This window comes from Leuciscus leuciscus (genome assembly GCF_965113295.1).
Source record: "Leuciscus leuciscus genome assembly, chromosome: 1".
Classification (NCBI taxonomy): domain Eukaryota; kingdom Metazoa; phylum Chordata; class Actinopteri; order Cypriniformes; family Leuciscidae; genus Leuciscus; species Leuciscus leuciscus.
In genome coordinates this window covers 30,240,064-30,264,201 of record NC_138725.1, presented here as the reverse complement: position 1 = coordinate 30,264,201, position 24,138 = coordinate 30,240,064, and the positions used below count along the sequence as shown (strand labels likewise).

The window sequence follows — 24,138 nt, the reverse complement described above, 5'->3', positions numbered from 1 at the left end:
TTAATCAGAGACTGAAACAAGAGAGAGAGAGAATGGAAAGAGAGAAAGAAGATCTTAATTCTAAACATGAAGCAAAAGAAAACAAGATGAAGATCCTGATAGAGGAGAGAGTGGAGAAAATGAACAGAGAAAAAGAAGAACTGATTGAGAAACATGAAGAAGAGAAAGAGATAATAAAGATGATGATGATGGAGAAAGTGGAGAAACTGGACAGAGAAAAAGAAGAACTGATTGAGAAACATGAAGAAGAGAAAGAGAATAAAGATGATGATGATGGAGAAACTGGAGAAACTGGACAGAGAAAGAGAAGAACTGATGAAGAAACTAGAAGAAGAGAAAGAGAAAATTAAGATGATGATGATGGTGGAAAAACAACCGAATCATGACAAAAAGAGAAAGAGAAGAGAAGAAGAGTTTAATGAGAGCGAAAAACAATATAAAAGGGTAATGAATGAGAAAGAAGAACTGATGAAGAAACAAGATGAAGAGAAAGAGAGAATGAAGATGATGATGGAGGAAGAACAACAGAATCATGACAAAGAGAGAAATAGAAGAGAAGAAGAGTTTAATGAGACAGAACTATATAATACACTAATGAAAGATAAGGAGAAGAAAGAGAGAGAGATGTGTGAGGAGATGAAGAGAGAACGAGAGGAATTGGAGAAACAAAAACAGCAAATTCCAACAAACGGTGAGTAGAAATTATAACTTAATTAGAGAGAGACTAAGTATTACATTATTCTTGTAATAAAATGTTCATAATGCAATCATTTTCTCAAAACGTAAAAAAAAAAGAGCTCATAATGTTTTAACAAATTTTACCTTATGAGAAATGTATTGCATTATAAACTCACCAAAAACATGCCATATTGTAATAATAGCTTTTAAAACATAAAAAATATTAGGATTCCCTTAGAGTACATTTAAAAAATCTAAATCCAGTCTTAAGGGCCGATCACACCTAACGCGTTTTTCAGGTTCGAAAACGCGAGGTCACACAGAACGAGCAGTGCGCTGCGTTTTTTATGTTGCTAGGCAACCACCGAAAGAGCTGTCCTGTCAGTCAAGTAAACGTCAAATCAGCCTTTTATTAACTTTATTTGCTTTCTGTTAACATTGTAGTAGATACGGTTCGTGAAGTCGTTAAGCTCCTGGTAACCCGCGAGAGCACCACAAGTTTATCCTCCATCATCGTACGCTGTGGGCGTTCAAGCTTTCATCACTACAACGGAAGGCCCGCCTCTCCATTCACTCGATTGGACAGTGGAAAAAAACGCGATGACGTCGGGCGATTTTTCCGCTCGGAGTTGCTTTTTTTTCAAATGCAAAAACGTGAGGCGCAGTCGGCGCATAAACAGCGCACAGAACGCTCGCTACCATATGAAAACAATTGAAAATAGGCGCCTCTCACTGCAAAAAACGCGTCAGGTGTGATCGGCCCCTTAAACTACATGTGAAATGCAAAATTTTAAGATTTCATGCATTTATTATTATTATTATTATTATTATTATTATTATATTTGCATTAAACATAAACCATTGCTATTCCTTTACAGTACATTTTAAAAATCTAAATCCAGTCTTAACCTGCAATCCACCAGATTACTGCTACTACTACTACTAGTAATGATTTTGTTTAATTTAAACTGACAGTGTGCCTGTTTCCCGAACAAGAGGAAGACTGTTCCAAAGTTCTAAATAGGAAAAGGATTTACCACCTGCGGTAGATTTTGATATTCTAGGTATTATCAACTGGCCGGAATTTTGAGATCGCAGTAGAGGTGAAGGACTATAGTGCGTTAAGAGCTCGTTAAAGTACTGGGGAGCTAAACCATTTAGTTTTTTTTTTTCGTTTTGTAATGGCAATTTTCAAAAGTTAATATCAAACAGCATCAGAGGTGTAAGAAAACTTTCAAGAGACAAAACTGTAATAAAGAGAAAAGGTTTATTTCAATGAGGATTATTTTCACAAAAGCCGCAGCCACCCAGCTTTGAAATAGAATGCCTACTAGACACAACAAAACATAGATATTATATAGCAGTTTCTTGGCAAAAGAACTCCTCCTTCCAGGTTTCTTGTAAATTTCCAGAAAGATACCCCCTATCTTCTGCTGGTTCGGACTGGTTTCTACCCCCCTGGTACAGGTCACACTGTTCTATGTCCCTGAGACACCCAAAGGCCTTCATCTACGACCTAAATTGGCCCTCGCTTCCCTGTCCTCCTTCAGCTGCTAGAAAACCTCACAGAAACATATGATTAAACAGTTTGGAAACGAATGATTATAAGAAACGCTGGATTTTCCACAACAAATTCCTCCTGTTTATCATTCTCTGATAAACGTATTAAAGGAAAATTCATCCTTGTCTTCTAATTTCTTGATCAAACATCATTACATCATTTCATTTCAAGATCAGAATTGATTCACAGTTATACTCTTCATGTCTGAATTTCATATCACTGATCATACCCTTAAACTTAGTAGGCAAAAAGATTAAAATTAAAACTATTAGGCAAAAACATTAGAATTAAAACTATTAGGCAAAAACATTAGAATTAAAACTATTAGGCAAAAACATTAGAATTAAAACTATTAGGCAAAAACATTAGAATTAAAACTATTAGGCAAAAACATTAGAATTAAAACTAGTTTGAAAAAAAGATTAAAATGAAATAAGCTCAGGCTATTTTTCCAGGGATAGACCCTTAATTTTACAGCAAGCAGATAAAGGTTTATTCTGGAACCGGGCTAGACGAACGAGCTCTGTCATTGCATCCCCAACACTATAGGTCGGACCCTCAGTCATTTCAGTATAAACAAGAAAAAGTTGGATTAATATTTAGTAGGAAAACAAAACATGCTATAAAAACACAGATAAAGTAGATACAAAAACTCCTCATATTCAAACCCTGTCCTTGTATGCCATCTCGTAACACGGATGGCTACTGCTTTTAACCCTCTGAACATATCATCATTCTTACAATGGAAAAAGAAATAAAAATAATGAAAACAATAATAATAATAAAAACAGTGAATAGAACAGTCAATCATTGACATCAAAACCTAAACAATCAAAGTTTAGAAAATCCCTTTCCTGGTCCCAGGAAGGCAACAAAAAGGAAAGAAAACACATTTAACTCATGTCTGCATACACGTCATCGCTGTCATAATCATCACATTACTCTCCATCAGTTATTGGGTACTGTTACGAAGTGGAGGACGCAGTAAGATCCATTTGCAGCTTTTATTTGAGTGGTCAGACAGGCAGGGTTAAACAACAGCAGGCAGAACAACGGAGAGAACACAGAGCAGATCGGGGTCACAGGCAGAAGTCAGGGCAGGCAGCAAAAGGCAAAGTCCAATTAACAATCCGGGTAAAGGCAGGCAGAGAACAATCAGGAGTCGAGATACACAGTCCAAGGTCAGTAAATGAGAACAACAAACACAGGAATAAACGCTCGGAATTGAAAGCCAGGGCAATGCAATACTTCGCAGAGAAGTGGAGTGTGGAAGTGGCTTTTATGTGTGTGTGAATGAGGTGCAGGTGTGTGTGTAATCAGTGCAGTGCAGGTGTATGACGTAATCAGTCCAGGTAGATGCAGGATGGGAATTGTAGTCTGAGTAAATATGATAGTCCGGTGTGGAGTGCCCTCTGGTGGCTCAAGGGCACTCCAGCTGGTGACCGTTACATAGCCCCTCCCCAAAGAGCGGCTTCCAGACGCTCAAAAACTGTCCAGGTGGGAGGTGGCCCGGAGGTGGATCCGGGGGCGGGATGGAGGGCCAGGTCCGTGGAGCGGAAGAGGACCTTGAGACTGCGGTAATACGGAAGGCCAGAGCGGAGCAGGCTGTGCAGGCGACCAGGGCGGAGTCCCCCAGTTGCATGGGCTTTTACAGAAGTAGAATGGTACATACTGTTCGGCGTGTCCGTCACACCCTTGGCAGTTGGTTTCGAACGGGTTGCATTTGAAAGTTATGTTCGACCCCTCCTCGATGGTGACGGTGCTTCCCTGCAATCCTTTCACCGGTATCACTTCCTTGAAGACACTTGCTTCTCTCCTGTCACGCCGTCTGATGGTGCTGTTCAGCACAGTCGTTTCAGTCTCGTTGGTGTGTCTCTCCACAGACCACACTGGAAAGCCCTCAGTGAAACATAAAATAATCAAACAGATAGTCACTGATCAGAGTCAAAATGAACGTGCTTTTGTAAAGTCCACACATTCCTGGTATTCTAAATGGGTGCCACGGCTTTGCACGATCCATCTTGTCTAGTTCTGCAACTGTGTTGTGCCAGAGAATACTTTTTTTTTTTTTTTTTTTTACCACTCAGAGTCTTATCAGTCTTTGTTGATGTACAGTGTGCACCCTGATGCTGCCTGTGCAATCAGAACCCTCCTCTTCACCCAGCTCCCTCCTCGCAGCTCGTAGCTCTCTCCGCTCGTTGCTGCTGCTAGAATGTGGGGATCTGTTGCCAGTAAATCTTTAAGTTTTGTTAATTCAATGATCAATGTCTCTGACTGTACAAATGGCTTTACTCTGCGCACTGGTCTCACCACTTTCTCTGAGTGACCTTGCACCTGCTCGGCTTATTGTTGAGTTTGCTGCTGTCTTTGGGGCTCCTCCTCTTGTTGCTCCTCCGATATGGGTGGAACCTTCCTGCAGTGATTGGCATGTACCCACGTCGCTCGCTCGCCGACCTTCACCACCGTATGCGTGATCAGCAAGACTTGGAACGGTCCCAGCCACCGTTTCGCCCTCCAGCTCTTTCTCCTGAGGTCTCGAATCACCACGTAATCACCTGGTCTGATTTTGTGCAGGAACGTCTCTGCTACCTTGCTCTTAGAGAGAGCTTCTTTCACCTGCACAGAAATGTTAGATAACAAACACGACATCTTTTTGCAGTAATTCAACATTTCATTCTCACACACATCTGTCGATGGAAGCCTCCTTCTTTCCCCTGTTATACCCATGAACGGTGGTCTACCAAAGAGAATTTCAAATGGGCTCAAATTTGTTTTGACTCTCTTTCTCATTCTCATGTACATTAACACAATGGGGAGTGCTTTCACCCACGAGAGCCCTGTTTCTTCACAGCATTTTGCCAATTTGTTCTTTACCGTCTGGTTTTCACGCTCAACAGCGCCCCCGCTGGCAGCGTGATAGGCACAATGTGTTCTCATATCAATCCCTAAGAACTTGCCCACCTGTTTGATTGCCTCATTGACAAAATGTCGTCCGTTATCACTGCTGATCTTCCTTGGGACGCCCCAACGGGGTACAATTTCGGTCAGCAGTGCCTTTGCAACTGCCGCCGCATCTTGTTTCGAGGTGGGAAACGTCTCAATCCATTTTGAAAACATATCCACCATAACCAAACAATATTTCTTATTTCCGCACGGGGTTAGTTCAATGAAATCAATCATTACATATTCAAATGGCCCCTCTGGGGCTGGCTGGCTTGCCAGTGGTGTTTTAATGCCCCGTGCAACGTTATATGTGGTGCAAATCACACATCTTTTGCAAAAATTCTCAGCATATATTGTGAAACCTTTGGTAAACCACAATTCTTTCATTTGCATAATCATCCCCCCCTTGGATGCATGGTCCATCCCATGCAACAATTTAGCGTAATGTGGGAAAAAATGGCTGGGCAGACACGGCTTTCCATCAACAGATGTCCATACACCATCAACAAGGCTGCAGCCTGCCGTCTTCCATTTGTTTTTCTCAGCTCCTGTGGAAAAAGACTGCATGCTCTGTAAACAAGGAGAAATGTCATTGTTAAGGTTATTGTCAACTTGTACGCAAGTGGCGCCACTGCTATCAGCTTCAGTCTGCTTTGTTGCCGCTGCCTTCGCAGCCATATCAGCTCTGGCGTTGCCTGTTGATACGAAACTTTTATCATTAGTATGCGCTGCGCATTTACAAATTGCAATCTTGTCTGGCAGCATAATGGCCTCCAAAAGGTCAGATACTAACGTAGCGTTCAGTATCGGTCGTCCGTCTGACTTTAAAAATTTTCTGTGCTTCCACAGAGCACCAAAGTCATGCGTGACCCCAAAAGCATAACGCGAGTCTGTGTAAATCGTTACACACTTGTCAGTCATCAGTTTACATGCTTCAGTCAAAGCGACTAATTCAGCTGCCTGTGCAGAGTAATGACATGGTAATTTGCCAGATTTTACAGTTTCAAATTCAGTCGTCACGGCATAGCCCACGTTATTTTGTCCTGTTTGTGGATCTTTCGACGCAGATCCATCCACAAACAGGATGTTGTCACAATTATCAAGCGGAACGTCCATCAGATCTGGACGTGGTGTGCATACCTGCTCTAACACTGACAGACAACAGTGATGTTCTTCACCATCCTGCTCTGTGGGTAAAAGGGTCGCTGCGTTCAACTTTGTACACCTTTTGACAGTTATATTTGGCATATCTAACAGAATCGTATGATATCTCAACCAACGAGCTGTAGACAAATGTGACGTTCTCTGCTCCTGCAAAATCATGGACACCGAATGTGGGACTTCTAAAGTCAGATCCGCATAGCCTACAAACTCTCTTGAGGCCATGACAGCCAATTCAGCCGCTGCCACTGCCCTTAGACAATGTGGCAGTCCTGCGGCTACAGGGTCGAGTTTTGTTGAGAAATAGGCCACAGGTCGTTTTCGGTCACCGTGTGTCTGCAGAAGGACAGAAGTCATATAACCGTTCTTTTCATCGACCATCTGCGTGAACTGACGGTCGAGAACCGGAAGGCCCAACGATGGAGCCATACACAATTGTACCTTCATGTTATCAAATGCTGCTTCAGCTTCACTTGTCCAAACAAGTTTGTCACATGACCTCAGCCCTTTCCCTGTTGTAAGGGCTCGTAAGGGCTGTTCTAAAATGGCATAATTGGGAATGAATGTACGACAGTAAGCACACATCCCCAAAAATGACAACAACTGTTTTTTTGATACCGGCTTTGGCACGTCTTTTATGCCCTGCACCCTCTTTTGTGACAATGTTTTGCTGTTTTGTTTGATAACATGGCCCAGGAAGGTCACTTCCTGTTTCACAAACTGCAGCTTTGAAAGGCTGACCTTGTGTCCCTCCCTTTCAAGATGCTTCAGGAGAGTCACAGTGTCAGCCCTGCAAATAGACTCACTTTCTGAACAGATCAAAAGGTCATCAACATAAGAAATCAATGCGGTTCCCTCTGTTAAAGTCAGATTCTCAATGCTCCTTCTCAGTGCCTCGTTAAATAAAGTCGGGCTCTCAGAAAAACCCTGACATAATCTCGTAAAAGTATAACCCCTACCATCGAAATCAAACGCAAACCAAAACTGGCTTTTTTCATCGACCGGAACGCTGAAAAAGGCATTAGCCAAATCAACCACAGAAAAATACTTTGCATTTTCTGGAATTTGAGTTAGGAGCGTGTATGGATTTGGGACGCGTGGGGCACGCGTAACGACAGATGAGTTCACCGCTTGGAGGTCCTGGACAAAACGCCATTCAATAGGTTGATTACGATCTCGTATCTTTTTCACAGGAAAAATTGGAGTTCTGACAGGTGAATCATCACAAGGCCTAATTACACCCTCTTTCAATAAAGCATCAAACACCGGTTTTATACCCTCTATTGCTTCACGTTTCAGTGGATATTGTGCCTTACATGGTCTGAAATCAGATTTTGGTGTGATTACAACTGGCTCACAACCTTTTATCAGCCCCACATCATATTTGTTTTTTGCCCACAAGTTTGGTGATATTTGTGCCAAAGAAATATCAATTTCTGAGGCAGAAATATCCCCCTCTCCCTGTCCTGTCACATTTTTCCCAATAGCAGTCACATTTCTCTGAACCCCCACCTCAAAGTCACATTTTGATTTAAATGCCCCCATACTCTGACTCTCTGCTGTGTGTGTGTCAACTCTCACCCAGTCTGTGGCTGATAAACATTCTTTTACAAAAAGGCCCACATCTCTCCACTGCTGGCTTATGGCCTTGGAGACAGATAAGTGGCAGGCGGTGTTCTCTGACATAAGATAACAAGCTTTCTGACTTTCTGTCAACACTGCAGCCAATGCGCACACACTCTCTGTCCAGAAAATCTGGTCAAACTTCACAATTTCATTCTCCACAGAATTAAACCACATCTTTTCAAAATCTGAATCTCGCTCTGTTACGACATGTGATGTACAATGCATTTTATCATTTGTCATAAACTCTGTGTCGACTGGGTTTGTTCGAGCCTTTGCCAATTCCAAAATTTTCTCTGCCCAATCAACATCTGTCACCTGCCATTCATAAGCCCACTTCGGCTCGAATTTGGAACAAGTAATTTGTGATGTCTCCTCAATGCTAATTCCATAGGAATCAGCACAGAGGGACAAATTTAATTTACACATTAAATCACGAGCCATCAGAGGTGCGGGACAACCGGGAGACCACACAAATTCATGTTCGAAAAGGCATCCCCCCTCTGTTTCGCACTCTAACGGCTCGGTTAACCGGTCAGAAATCAAATGGCCAGAGGCCGAAGTGCTCTCAAACACTTTCCCGGTTAAAATTGGAACACATGGTAAATCACATGGTCGTAATGTGCTCAGGCTTGCACCAGAATCTACTAAAAAGTCAATAACTACCCCTTTAACTCGTAAAGGATAAATAGGCATTTCAGAAAACCCTGTGCTTTTGTATAGTTTCACACGCTCATCACACACAGCACTGCTCAAATCATCAGTCACAGCTTTGCTCAAAGTATCATCAGACACACAAAAAGATTTGCAAGCAGTTTTTTCATTGCAGATAGCAGAAAGAAGATCAGTGTATGTGTTTGTGTGTGCGTTGTGTGTGTGTGTGTTAGTAAAGATATTTTCACTTCCCTTTGCTGCAGCCAAAGATTGGCTTCCCAAAGCCAGACTCTTTCCGTCCCGCTCTCTCACCCCGTCGGTTCAGTCAGACTTTGTGTTCGGGCACGCGTCGCTCCAATGACCGTCCTGTTTGCACAGTCTGCATTTCGTGCAGTCTCGGGTCGCGTGTGCATTCGTTGAACAAACAAAACAGTTCCATTTTCCAGCTCCAGCAGCTCTTCCTCTCTGTCCTTTTCGGTTAGCAGGTTTTGACTGGGGAAACGCAGGCTTGTTATGTTGTTTCTGTTGTTGCACGACCACCATCGTGAGGGGTTTTTTCTTTTCTTTCTTTTCTTCCGCGTCTTCTTCAACGTGAATGGCGTGTTGCAGTGTTGTGCTCAAGCGCCCCTCCTTCCAGGCCACATAACTGGACTTTGTCCCTCTTCGGGTTTCGGGTTTCATTCCTTGCAGGAAATAGCCCATCAAATGTTTCTCCCAAGTGCCTGCTGTCGTTCCCCTGTCTGCTGGCTCAGTTAAGCCACTGTACTTTGCAAATGTGTCAAAAAGTCTGAAATAGTAATTGCTTACCGACTCGTCCTTTTCCTGGACACAGCACGTGATCTTTCCAGTGTCCACACGTGGAGGGAAAGCTGCGCCGATGGAATTGGAAAAGTTCTCCACTTCTTTCCTGTACGGCTCGTTGCTGTCGTGGTCCCAGTCTGCATGCACTCTTCTGATGTCTGTTTTCGCCAGCTTGCCGGCCACTTTGCCCCAGTTCGCAGCGCCCATTCTCACAGTTAGCAATCGTTTCAGTTCTTGTGTGGTTGGGCTGAATTCTCTGCATACTGCAAGCAGTTCACTGGCAAACTTTTCACCCGCGTCTTGCGGATCTGGCAGATGTGCCATGGCATCCTTCATGTCCGTCATTGTCCATGCCCGGAAAACTAGTATCGGTCCGTTCGTGCCCGCAACTTCAACCATCGGAGCCGTTACCTTTGCCGCTGTAAAACTGACCTTTTCTTGCTTGACTTGTGATCTCGTTGTTACTTTCTGCTGGCTTGGTCCCGGTCTTTTGTCATTCGGAGTGTCCGGAACTGTATCAGACGCTCCCTCGTCTTCTTCGCTGCTTGTTGCGGCCCGTGCTGAAGAGTCTGCCTCCCCCTGTTGTATCGGCGACCTTGGGAGCTGTGCATGAAATTCTGCTGTCAGTCTCTGAGCCACTCGCTCCGCGGCCTCTGCCCCCGCTCGTGCTGCTCTTGCATCTGTCTCTGCCTGCGCTGCTCTTTGGGCTGCCAATGTCAATTCAATTTGATCTTGTGCTTCTGCGAGTCGTGCTTCATTGGCTGCCATTGGCTGTTCCATTTGTTGTCTGGCCCGTTCCAGTTCTTGTGCGGTTGGTAGGGGTAGTGGAGAGCGGTCCAGATCGAGATCCAGTTTGAGAGCCGAGATCTCTGCTACGGGATAGTGAGTTGTGTTGTAGTCAGGTGGCGGAGCGCTTGCCGTCTCGGTCACATGTGGAAAAACACATACATTCGGATCATTAGTAGTTTTCTGTTCCGGTGGAACTGTTTTCACACATACAACATTCTTCACATTTTCCTCACTATCACCCAGTAACTCTTTTTGTATCTGCTTTCGTTCTCGCCTGTCAGCTTCTTCCACCCAACACATTATTGTCTGTTCACATTCTTTGCACTCATGTTTAACACACACACAGCAACTACTCTGTTTTCCCTCGTTCTTTTCTACTGACTCTTTTACTATATTTAGTCTTATTTTACTCAAGGTCCCCGCTTCGGGAAAATCGTGATATTTGATCAGTTTCTGTATGTCAACCATACATTTACCACCATAATTATTTCTCATTTGACAGAAAATTGGTGTATAAAAATGATCTAATTTACTGTTAGATGACCCCATTTTGGCTGAATCTCCCTTCTGGATTTTACTCTTTCGACACGTGTCTTAGTATCTGTCAAACGTCTCCAACAGACCCGATTTTATTTCACCCAAAACCGGTCGGGTTTCAGCAGATATGCCGTGCTTTTGTAATTATGTTTTACTCAAAATCTACTCATGTGCACCCAGCGCTCGATTGATTCTGATCCACCTAATTAATCCGGCGTGGCTCTTCCGTCCACCTTTGCAAGATTTCTTCGGGTTACAGAGACTTTGAGCAAAACTAATTAACCAGCACCTGTGATTACCTGCGTGGCTCTTCCGTCCACTAACGAGCTAAGTGTGGCAGAAACCGGTCTGATTTCCGTCAGACCAATTTCTACCTCAAAAATTGTGATTAATGAATCACCTCTCGCTCGTACCCAAAGCAAACTCAGCCAATATGGTTCATGTTCACTCACAATTATCAAATCACACTTAACATCAATAAAACAATTCTGCCGTTTCTTACCCAGAGATGCTTTCTCTTTTCTGTAATTGCCGCGGATTCTTTCTTGATCCTGGTGGGAGTTCCTCCACTGGTCCTGAATGCGGGACTTGGCTCTCTCTCCCTTAACCTGTTGAGTTACTATCTCAAACCGTCGGGGTATGAGACGGCCGCCTGATGCCGCTGGGTTTGCAGTTCCGTCCAAATCCGTTCTTCAGGACCAGGAGAAGAAGATCCGCACAGGACCCCACGTTCTGACACCAAGTTGTAATGGCAATTTTCAAAAGTTAATATCAAACAGCATCAGAGGTGTAAGAAAACTTTCAAGAGACAAAACTGTAATAAAGAGAAAAGGTTTATTTCAATGAGGATTCTTTTCACAAAAGCCGCAGCCACCCAGCTTTGAAATAGAATGCCTACTAGACAAAACAAAACATAGATATTATATAGCAGTTTCTTGGCAAAAGAACTCCTCCTTCCAGGTTTCTTGTAAATTTCCAGAAAGATACCCCCTATCTTCTGCTGGTTCGGACTGGTTTCTACCCCCCTGGTACAGGTCACACTGTTCTATGTCCCTGAGACACCCAAAGGCCTTCATCTACGACCTAAATTGGCCCTCGCTTCCCTGTCCTCCTTCAGCTGCTAGAAAACCTCACAGAAACATATGATTAAACAGTTTGGAAACGAATGATTATAAGAAACGCTGGATTTTCCACAACAGTTTTTTTTTTTTTTTTTGATCAGCAATATTTTCAAATGTATACAATGTTTAATAGGGGGCCAATGCAGTGTTGACAGAACCGGGCTAATGTAGTTATAATTCCTGGTTCTGGTAAGAACTCGAGCTGCTGCATTTTGGACCAGCTGTAGTTTGTTTATTAAGCGTGCAGGGCAACCACCCAGTAGAGCATTACAATAATCTAGCCTTGATGTCATGAACGCGTGAACTAATTGTTCTGCATTTTTCATTGAAAGCATATGTCATAATTTAGACATATTTTTAATACGGAAGAATACGGTTTTACAGATACTAGAAACGTGGCTTTCAAATTAAAGATTGGTATCAAAGAGCACACCCAGGTTCCTAACCGACGATGAAGACCTGACAGAGCAGCCATCAAGTGTTAGACAGTGTAAACCCGACTCAATCGGCCCAATGGAGGCATCCGATCAGCGGGTGAATGTCTCTGCACGTTACTGTCCTTTCTCGTGGCAAAGTAATTTGATTTAATGAAATACATTTTTTCATATGTATTACCTCGTTATTTCATCTGACTCCATAAATGAAAAGGTTTTAATGATATATGTGCATCATTAAAAGTGTTTGATTATTCTTTTTAACTCTTTTTAACTCTAACGTTTCTGAAAATAATGTCAGAGTCAGTTAGAATAAAATCAAATGTTTACAATTTATTATGTCAGGTAAATGTATCATGCAAATTTCATAATCAGTTCAAAGATAATAGATACAGAACATGAAATGCTCTGGAATAAAGAGAGAAGATGCAAACCTTGACATTATAAAATACATGATGCGAAGTGTTTTGCATACACTTCACACCATGGGCTGGTCTGGGTTACAGAATTGCCTTGAGCCTCTTGTTGCATCTCATTATATAGACAGAAACCTCTTTCACATGGAAACATTTGCTAACAATGGGAATTTGCATTCAGAGTTTACACCTTTTGAGAGCAGGAGGTAATTTGCCTGGAAGACACATCCTCCTTTGAGTACAAGTTATCACTAAAACTCTTAATAACGTATTACCTTGGTTTACCTCTTTGGGAATGAGACATTTGTACCAGTCGCACTGAGACATTTCAAATGATACCAAACATGTATACTACTGTATGATAATTATTCATATTAAACCATATAGATCTTTGGGTGAATTTTGGTGATCTCAGCATGAGAGAGAAGGAATGAGGGAAGAGGGAAAGACATGTAGATTAGGATGATTCTGAGGTGAGACTTGCGTCTCGAATGGTGATGCTACTGTAAGGACCACCCATTGGCCCAATGACGGAATCCAACAGTGGGCGAAGGAATAATGCGTGTATGTCTTTTCAGCGTTCCAGTGAAGTTCACTTAATTTATTGGAATTTAGTTTCAATATTACTTTAGCTCTATGCTTAATCTGACTGCAATTTCAAACGATAATCAAATTTATATTGTGTTTTTCAGATTAGAAAATAATCATAAATATTGATTATAAATTAATTTAGATCTTTGATTATTCTGAGCATCTCATAATTTCAAATATTCGTTCATTTAGGACCCAGTGTCACTTTGAGACGTCACGTCGCGAATGTGCGCTCATGATCACAAACTAGCCAGTCCTGAAATAGTCAGAGGGTGCAGTGCAACTATTTTACCCTAAGCGGCCACTCACTGCTGACCCGTAGGTGTAATGTTTTGTAATAGTTGCAGCGTACAACATGCTAAGTCAGGAATAGTCAGAAATCGGAAGGTCTCCCTAAGAAGTGCCCCATGCTCCATTCATAGTGTGTTCAGTTTGATCTATCCTGGACAGAGATTTGCGGAAACACCAGTCTGCACTTTAATCTACTGGAAATAATGATTTCTGAAAAATGCAGAATGAATCAAGATGTAACATCTATTTGTCAGGTAAAAATGTATCATGCCAATTACACAAGTAAATGATTAATAGCCAATTCAGAAATAATACATGACATCAATTACTCAAAGATGACTCTAAAAGTAATCAATGTATTCCTGACAGGGACACACAGTGATGTGTCAGTGCTTTCCAACAGGAAAACACTGAAACTGCACTGTATGGGAGTGATCCTGGTAAAGGGTCCCAAAGACTGCTCTGTCACCTAGCCTTAAATACCCAGACCAGAACAAAAGGGGTTATACAAATATTGTTTAGAGTTGTTTGGGTCAATCCATGTACCCCAGGGGGTAGCACCTGGTTTCGGGAGATATCTTCAAGAGATATCACCCAGAGAGGAGAAACAGGATTCTCCTAAGTTTTCAATCTTTCTCATTAAACCAATGACTGCAATGAAATTAAGACCATTTTACCAATCGCACTGAGACACTTAAAATGATACCAAACAAGATACATCATATGTGATATATAGACATTCTTAATGAACTTTCAGTGACTTGAGGAGGGAGAGGGGGGATGAGTTGATGCCAAACAAGGAGACAAGGAGACAAGTTTGGGCAGGGCAATGTCCTGTGCTCTGTCTTTGCTATCTTCTGTCCAGGGTGCATTTTATGGCTTTATTGCAGGGTGAGTTTTTGTTTTAGCAGGAAAATCAGTCCTTACACTACCTTCACAAGAGTGATTTCAAATGTTATCTTCCTGTTTTTTATCAGAGAGTAGCCCTCTCTTCCAGTTTTTCCAGTCTTACAACAATATTCTAGGTTATTACGTGCAGATGTTTTTGGTCCAATCATGAGAAACTTTAGTAGTAGGAAATTACTAGTCATCCAATTTTTTCTATGCTAATGCTATGCATTCCGTTCATTTTGTGAATTGGTAAGTTTCGTCAGGGCACAACAAAATATACAGCTGAGTATCATTAGCATAACAGCGAAAACTAATGCCATGCTACCTAATGATATCTCCTAAGGCAGGGCTATTCAAATACATTTGCAGGGGGGCCAAACTAGGAAATTCCTAAATTTGTGAGGGCTGGACGGACAAATTGATATCAGCTAAAGGAAATTAAAATATACTATATACTAAGGTACATAATATATGAAATAAAATAAGGTACATTATTCTTTTGGTTTCCTTTATTATTTCAACACATTGATTAGGCCTACAACAAAGTGCAAAACTGCAAATACTGAGACATATACACAGCTTTTACCCTTAAAACAGTAAACATAAGTAATAGCTTATATATATATATATATATATATATATATATATATAAATCAAACAATCAAAATAAAGCTGTCATAAGTGCAAAACTGCAACTGCAGTTTCAAGTATCAAATCTTATTTGGGGAAATAACAACATTCAGATATCCCTGAAGTATATCTTTCAGACAGTGAGTAACAGTTACACATTTTAAAACTAGAAAAAACATTTCAAGTGTACAGTAAGTACAAATTTGCTAACTATGTGCTGTAAACATACTCTTGATGAAAACTAACTAATAACAAGAATATTTTTTTCCTCATTTAGTTTACCAATGTTTTGTAGTAAAATGTCTCTTCACATTATATTCTTTGGCCACAGCCACTGATTCGTTGCACAGTAAACACACAGGTCTATCGGTCCCTTGCTTGCTTGCCGTAGTTGGCACAGTAAATAAGTACTTTTCCGTCCATTCACTCTGAAACTTACGATTTTCTCTGTCAACTTTGCGGTTTGGCTTGGACAACGCCATGTTAGATGCATGTGTCATAGGCAGCGTGAGAACATCGAATCAGCGAGAATGAGTGTTTGTCACCATGGAGACGACCTGCTCCGCTCCCGCTCTAGAATCTTTGCCTGTACTCTTGTCTGTGCGCCGCAGCAGATTCGTAGATTTTTTTGTAATTTTTTTTTTTTTTAGTTTTTTTTATCTGCCGCGGGCCAGAATAAATTTCAATCGGGCCAAATTTGCCCCCGGGCCGCTATTTGAATAGGCCTGTCCTAAAGGTAGCATACAGAGTGAACAGCAACGGTCCTAGTACTGAGCCTTGTGGTACTCCATACTAAACTTGTGATTGATATGACATCTCTTCATTTACTGCTACAAACTGATAACGATCAGATAAGTATGATTTAAACCATGCTAGTGCAATTCTACTAATGCCAACATAATGTTCAATCTATTTAAAAGAATGTTGTGGTCGATAGTGTCAAATGCAACACTAAGATCCAGTAACACTAATAGAGAGATACAACCACGATCGGATGATAAGAGCAAATCATTTGTGACTCTAATGAGAGCTGTTTCAGTACTATGGCACGGTCTAAATCCTAACTGGAAATCCTTGCAGATACCATTTATTTCTAAAAAGGAACATATTTGTGAGGCTTTGTGAGGATTTTTGCGGTTGATCTCATTGCATATGCATTTGAAGGAGTTTCCCTTTCTGACGCAAAATTTATAGGGGAGAGTATTTAAATGAATCATGCAAGGTGATTTACTAAGGTTTACGCTAGTTAATTTACTGGTATTTGTGACATTATTTAACACTCCCCCCAAAAAATTTCTTAAACCATAAGCTAATTTGCATTGCTCTTTGTAGATTGTGTTGGTCATTATGGAAATGATCCGGCTGCATCTGTGTTCTTTAATTTGCATGTCACCAGGAGATCACGCACAGAACTTTCCACTCTATGTGCTTTTATGGGATTGTGCTCTCCCCATAATTTGCCCTGTTTAGTCAAATCTGGCCAAATGCCTCTTCTAGTCAACTAAAGTTTAGTCGACTACTAAGGGGGCAGCCCTTGTAAACATCAGCTGCGCAGCCTCGCAGCGTGGGCATATAATGAGCAGCTGGTGTGATTGCACTTAGGGCCCCCTAGGGCCCCTCTCTCTCTAGCGCATCACAAGCTGTGCAGCTTCTAGTTGGGATTACTGGTCCTTCAAAAAAAAAAAAAAAAAAAAAGTACAAAAAATGGAGGAACCTAGCGTTTCATTCAGGGCTCCAGCTGAGGGCAGATGTCAATTGCTGCATCGGAGAGAGGGGCTGTTTTTCTCTGGAAATGAGGGTGATGCTGAGTTCCCACTGTAATAGTGTGTGTGCTTATGCTGAATCAGATTCAGAGCTGACAGCCATGCTTTCCCGGGTCTTTCTCGGATGTGCAGTGAAAACTTATTGGTGCCAAAATATGGGGTGCCAAAATAAGGAATGCCAAAAGTGCCAAGTTCTGCATAAAGGTTTTCACCTCTCTCTCTACTCTCGATGGTGGGATAGCTGTGCACCTGGCAGGCCACCCCTGCCCTGCATGCGAGGCCAAGGCACTCTTATTGCACGAGGGTAGTTCTGAGCCGGGGTTGAGCTGCGCTTGTCGACTGACCGTGTTCAAGTCACAGCGCAGGCCAAGCGCCCCTGGCTGTCCTTGCAGAGGTGCGAGAGGTCGTCAAAATATGTTTTCTTGATGCTCCCATCTAGGGCTGGGCGATATATCGCATCACATTGTTATGCGCATCTCGTCAGTAAAGCCGGTTCCTTGATTAGTAGTAAATTGCCATCACCTGCTTTCAGATGGAGCGGCATTTACTACAAAGAGCCGTAGTTAACTGACAAGCTGAGCCATATCGCATCAATATCGCGATTTATTATTGTCACCATTGTTGAGATTCACAGGCTGGTTTTTGATGCCTGTGTTTCTAAATAAATTCATTTAAAAGTGTTTTGATCAGAACAATGTTTATTAAATATTTTGGATTTTAAGAAAAATACTGATAATCAAATGCTGTAGAATCACAGAGCTGCTGCTAACAACAAGTTAAACCAAACTAGCTCAATAAGCTGCATTTTTCAGATCACAGCATGATTATGTCAAAACATAACTATGACTATCAGATCACACTTTTCTTTGTTCATTTGACTGTTATAAATCATTAACAGCAGACAAACAAAATTTAAAGAGATCGTATAAGGGTCAAGAGTCCAACTAAAGCAAACACTGATCGCCAAAACGGTGGCTTACAATTTGTGATTTTCTCCTTCAGTGATTCTGCTTGTTAACATCAGGTGTCTTCAATAATGCTCAATCATCACTAAATTAATCACTTAATTATCTCATTAACTTTAACACTCTTGAGTGTGGATCAGTGTTGTTTTCGTCAACGATGACGATAACGAAATGATTTCGTTGACGCAACTTTTTTTTATGACGATAACGCGACGATGACTAGCTAAAAATGTCTCTAAGGTGACTAAAACATGACGAGACGTTTTCGAGTTTTCGTTGACGAGACGGCTAATTTCTCCCCCTGTTTGTCTATGATCAGCGTAGCGTTTTTAACATCTTGGAACATCATCAGAGAATGCCCTTTTAATTGGTCGTTTCGCATTGTGAGTCACGTATCGTAGCAACGATGACGACAAGTGACAACAGCGGGAAATGTAAAAATGACTACCTCCGAGCAGCCGGCGAAAAAGAAAAGAGCACAGAAATGTAAAATTGAATGGGAAAATGACTACCCGTGGCTGGAATGCGTGAGGGACAATGAATACAAGGCCAATTGTACCATATGCCGTCGCGTTTTTTCTGTTTGTCACGGCGGAGTGTGTGATATTAAGCAGCACGCATCAGGAGATAATCTAATAATTCTATTGAATAAATTCGCACACAAGGCTACAGAAAACTGTTGTGTTTATTTTTCTTCAAATGCAGTCTAAGCCGGTGAGTTTTGAATGTTATATGTTGTATTTGTTTAACTTAAAAATAAAACGTATTATAAACTAAACAAATCCATGGTTCATTGTTGGCAAAATGATCATGATAGCCTTTATATTTCACATCTATGTGGTTCAGTCTTGTAACTTATAACGTTATTGATTAGGCCTACTTTGCTATTCTATAAATATATAGGCTAGGCCTAATAAGTTGTATTATAATATGCTATAAGGTATGAAATATATTTATCTAAATGTATCAATTAGTTTCCACAATATTCACCAGAAGTCATCATTTCAGGGGTTATTTTTCAAAAAAAAAAAAAAAAAAATGTTATGAATTGCAACACTTGCTACAACCTGTCAAACCTAAGCCGATGTCCAATACTTTTTAACCTAAATTAATTTTTTAAAGACTAAGTTACTTTTTTTTTTTTTTTTTTTTTTACTAAAATTGACTAAAACTTGACTAAAACCTTTTTGCGTTTTCGTCGACTAAAACTTGACTAAAACTATCAAGTTTATAAGTGACTAAAATGTGACTAAAACTAAAAAGCATTTTCGTCCAAAAGACTAAGACTAAGACTAAAACTAAAAGGGCTGCCAAAAACAACACTGGTGTGGATATACACTCCCAGGAGTGTTAATTTAACACTGGAGTTTTTGCTGTGTAGTAAATGCCGCTCCATCTGAAAGCAGGTGATGGCGATTTACTACTAATCAAGGAACCGGCTGTACTGACGAGATGCGCATAACAATGTCATGCGATATATCGCCCAGCCCTACTCCCATCTCACAAGGTGGCCTTTTCGGCGACACTGTTGAGAACTAGCCCAGCAGTTCTCCACAGTCAGCAGCAGACTGAAGCGCTCCCCCGACATACCACCAGAGCGCCTCGTGGGCTGCCCCTCAGTCTACTCGTCGCCAAGGGTGTCATCCCCTGCTAAAAAAACAACAACAACAACTCCGGCACAGCCTGCTCTAATGTGTCCGGTGCAGGAGGATGACACCGCCCATCTCAGCCACTGTTTAAGTAGTCGGTGGGAGGAGCTGCTCTCTCCCGGTGGAGGGCCAGGAAACTAATCTTTTGAGTCAAAATTCTGTTCCACCTCTGGAGTCACAGTGGTACCCAAATGGGCTTTATGCACAGCTGCACTACTTCCTGAACTTCAGCCAGCTCTTTGTTTCCTGTCTGCCATTATTGGACAAACTGATTAATCCAGGTGTGTCTGATTATTGTTACTGAGGTCAGGCACACCTGGATTAATCAGTTTGTCCAATAAAGGCAGACAGGAAACAAAGAGCTGGCTGAAGTTCAGGAAGTAGTGCAGCTGTGCATAAAGCCCATTCTCAAATCTCCCAAATCTCTATCCCTGTGTCTGAAGAGGGCCCGGAGAGTTTAAATAGGGTTTAAATAATAAATCAGCTCCATAGTGAATTCCAAGTGTTCAAGGGCATTCCTTAAGTAGTGGACACTCGTGCAACGTAAGTAATGACGCACATCCGAGTCCACGAGACAGATGGAAGTTTGCAAGTGAAGGGAATACAAATTTGGAATGGAACGCAGCCCTAGTGAGTCTAAAGACCTTGATTAGCTGGTTCAGGTGCGTTTAATTGGGGTTTGAGCTAAACTGTGCTGGACAGTGGCCCTCAAGGAGCAGGACTGGACACCCCTGACATATTGCTTTGATCTTCTAGCAATTTTAGAGTGAAAATGATTTAGTAAAATATACACTATTGCCAAAAGTATTGGGACACCCCTCCAAATCATTGAATTCAGGTGTTCCAATCACTTCCATGGCCAAAGGTGTATACAATCAAGCACCTAGGGATGCAGACGCTTCTACAAGCATTTGTGAAAGAATGGATCGCTCTCAGGAGCTCAATGAATTCAAGTGTGGTACTGTGATAGGTTGCCACCTGTGCAATAAGTCAATTAGTGAAATTTCCTCACTACTAAATATTCCATGGTCAACTGTTAGTGGTATTATTACGAAGTGGAAGCAATTGGGAACAACAATAACTCATCCACGAAGTGGTAGGCCACGTAAAGTCACAGAGCGGGTCAGCGCATGCTGAGGCTCACAGTCGCCAACTTTCTGCACAGTCAATAGCTACAGACCTCCAAACTTTGTGTGGCTTAGCTCAAGATTAGCTCAAGAACAATGCGTAGAGAGCTTCATGGAATGGGTTTCCATGGTCAAGCAGCTGCATCCAAGCCTTACAACACCAAGTGCGGTGCAAAGCGTGGGTCGCAGTGAAGCAAAGCACACTGCCACTGGACTCTAGAGCAGTGGAGACGTGTTCTCTGGAGTGATGAATCACGCTTCTCTGTCTGGCAATACGATGGACGAGTCTGGGTTTGGCGGTTGCCAGGAGAACGGTACTTGCCTACATTGTGCCAAGTGTAAAGTTTGGTTGAGGGGGGATTATTGTGATGGGTTGTTTTTCGGGGGTTGGGCTTGACCCCTTAGTTCCAGTGAAAGGAACTCTTAATGCTTCAGCATACCAAGACATTTTGGACAATTTCATGCTCCCAACTTTGTGGGAACAAGGATTAAGAATAGGATGTCATTAAAGTTCATGTGCATGTAAAGACCGACATACCAAAACTTTTGGCAATATAGTGTATATTTTGTAAAAAATAAACAGTGTTTAGTTCAGTACATTTACTTTACAGTAAATGTAAACTTTTTTGAAGAATAATCTGCTGAGTGTCTTTATTCCAAAGCATCCATGAACCATTTAATGTTATTTTCACATCAAAAGTTAAAGTTAAACGAACAGTTCACAAAAAATGATCATTATATCATAATTTACTCATCCTCATGTCATTCCAAAACTTGGTTGGCTATTGATGAATCTCTTGCATTGTCGTACTATGATGCTGATAAACAGATGCACGCAATTGCTCAGCCACACAAATGTATGACTTTCTTTCTTTTGTGGAATGTTTATTTGTTTTTAAATTTGTAATTTTTTCAATTTAAATTCAACTAATCAGTTATTTGAGTGTACGCAGCATTAATATTGTCCCATTGTTCAGCTACAGCATTAGTATTTACTGTATGTTAACTGTAGTATATTAGAAAAGTAAGTTAGAGCAGTGTGTAAAGTACATGTCAAGGTAAAATAAGTGATTGTTTGATCTGTTTGCTTTTTTCATACAGTGTCAAAAATACTGCAAAGAGTGCCTGCTGTCAGTCTCCCATCCAGACGGATTGTTGTTCTGGGTAGAAGTGGTGTTGGGAAGAGCACGACTGGAAACACAATACTGGGACGAAAAGAGTTTAAACCATATGTCAATAAATGTTCAGATGCTCACGGCACTGTGTCAGGCAGATCTGTGTCTGTAGTTGATACTCCTGGACTATTTGACACACTGATGAATCCTGATGAGTTAATGAAGCAGATAGAGAGAAGTGTTTATTTATCCAGTCCTGGACCGCACGCTTTTCTCATTGTGTTTCCTGTGAGTATGAGGATCACTGATGAGGATCAGCAGATTCTTCAGATGATTGAGATGATGTTTGGTGAGGAAATATTAAAATACTCCATCATTCTCTTCACTCATGGAGATCTGCTAGATGAGCCCATTAAGAATCTCATTAAGCAGAACAGTGATTTAAACAGTCTAGTTGGTCAGTGTGGAGGCAGATATCATGTCTTCAACAATACAAATATGAGAAAAAGAAAGCAGGTGAATGAACTACTGAAGAAGATTGACACAATGATAGAGCAGAATGGAGGAGGACACTACAGTAATGACACGCTTCAAGATGCTCACATATTAAGACAAGAACAAGAACAGCACAAATAGAGAGAGGAAAATAGAGGAAATAACGAGAAACAAAGGCAAGATCTGTGTCTCTAGTTGATGCTCCTGGATTCACTGACACAAATGAAACCTGAGTTAACGGCATGATTTTCTGTTGTTTGGTCAGGAGGTGTTACAGTACTCCATCATTCTCTTCACTCTTGGAGATCTGATCTGACACTCACTGAGTATAAATTATGTTTACAGACAAATTACAGATGTAGAGTAGAGGGAAAAAAGAGGAGAATTATATTTATTTATTGAAAACCCTCAGACTGTATTTTTTTTTTTTTTTTTTTTTTTAAGAATCCTCCAGTAATATTCTGCTTAGATTTTTAAAGGGGTGGTATAATGCCCTTTTCACAAGATGTAAAATAAGTTTCTGAAGTGTGTGTGTGTGTGTGTGTGTGTGTGTGTGTGTGTGTGTGTGTGTGTGTGTGTGTGTGTGTGTGTGTGTGTGTGTGTGTGTGTGTGTGTGTGTGTGTGTGTGTGTGTGTGTGTGTGTGTGTGTGTGAAGTTTTAGCTCAAAATACCCCACAGATATTTTTAGCATGTTAAAATGGTCACTTTTTGAGGGTGAGCAAAAACTCACCGTTTTTGTGTCCATCCCTTTAAATGCAAATGAGCTGCTGCTCCCGGCACAGAGGGCGGAGCTACAACAGCTTGTGTCCTGAAAATTTCAAAAACTTTTAGCCTTTGATGTTCAAACTGGAGTTAGAAAGATGGAGAGACTCAAGAATAAGTGACAACATGTAGACAACATTTCTGAATGGTTAGTTGGTGAATTTATGTAGTTATCTTCTAGTCATTTATTAGCATATTCTGTCATGATAATCTATAAATTGCGTTTCCGGGGGGCAGGGTTTATGTAAATTTTAGGGTGATGCCACTAACCCGTGAGGAATGTCGTGTAGTCCCAGCCATTTGTTGTCCCAGCTAGAAATGTTTTGTTCTAAAAACGTTCTGAGAACATTACCATGAAGTTCTAATAATGTTTTCAGCGGGTAGTTTTATTTTGGTTCCCAGAATGTTCTCCTAAAACGTACACAGCAAAAACTCCAGTGATAAAAGTTAATGAGATAATTAAGTGATGAATTGAGTGATGATTGAGCATTATTGAAGACACCTGATGTTAACAAGCAGAATCACTGAAGGAGAAAAGCACTATTTTTAAGTCACCATTATGGAGAATAGTGTTTGTTTTAGTTGGGTTCTTGACCCTTACATTATTTACTTAAGATTTTGTTTGGCTGTTGTAAGGACACTCTTACATGTTATAACTGCCAGATGAACAAAGAGAGAAAGTAATCAGATGTTGTTGGTTATGTTTTGTCATAATCATCATTTGACCTGAATCACAAAACCCATTTAGAGTCTAATCTCTAACTTAGATTTATATTGTTGTTTACAGCATCACTGTGATTCTAAAAAATGAGATCCAGAATTTTCAATATAATCCAAACTATTTCTTAAAAGTTGTTTTAATAAAAAAAAAAAAAATGTTTAGGCACAAACAGACATCAAGATTGAGTGTATGAATCTCAACAATGGTGACAAATGAAATATTTAATTAGGTAAAGGAAATAAATAAGACAATCCAGATAATAATTTATTCATACTGCAATGCATGATGGGAGCCATGAATGAGTTTTGATTGGTGGCACCCATAATGCACTGCAACATGCTTTATTATTGTCACCATTGTTGAGATTCACAGGCAGACTCTTCATGTCTGTGTGTCTAAATAAAACATTTGTTTCAAAAT

At 41.0% G+C, this 24,138-nt stretch overlaps 1 protein-coding gene and 2 long non-coding RNA genes across 3 annotated transcripts in view; 2 read left to right on the top strand and 1 right to left on the bottom strand.

The window, feature by feature from the left end:
- Nucleotides 1-24,138, bottom strand: part of LOC309503405 — a 311,403-nt gene that overhangs the window by 183,137 nt on the left and 104,128 nt on the right. The window lies entirely within an intron of this gene.
- LOC309501668 (GTPase IMAP family member 9-like) lies at nucleotides 241-22,398 on the top strand (the record flags this gene model as incomplete). The annotated part of the gene is made up of 2 exons (XM_082173836.1): nucleotides 241-691; nucleotides 21,727-22,398. 2 exons carry the CDS (start codon nucleotides 241-243, stop codon nucleotides 22,374-22,376), a joined length of 1,101 nt encoding a protein of 366 aa, XP_082029962.1. The 3' UTR covers nucleotides 22,377-22,398.
- LOC309503822 lies at nucleotides 1,860-3,129 on the top strand. Its single transcript, XR_014207882.1, has 2 exons — nucleotides 1,860-2,511; nucleotides 2,624-3,129. It is a non-coding gene; the product is annotated as an uncharacterized lncRNA (long non-coding RNA).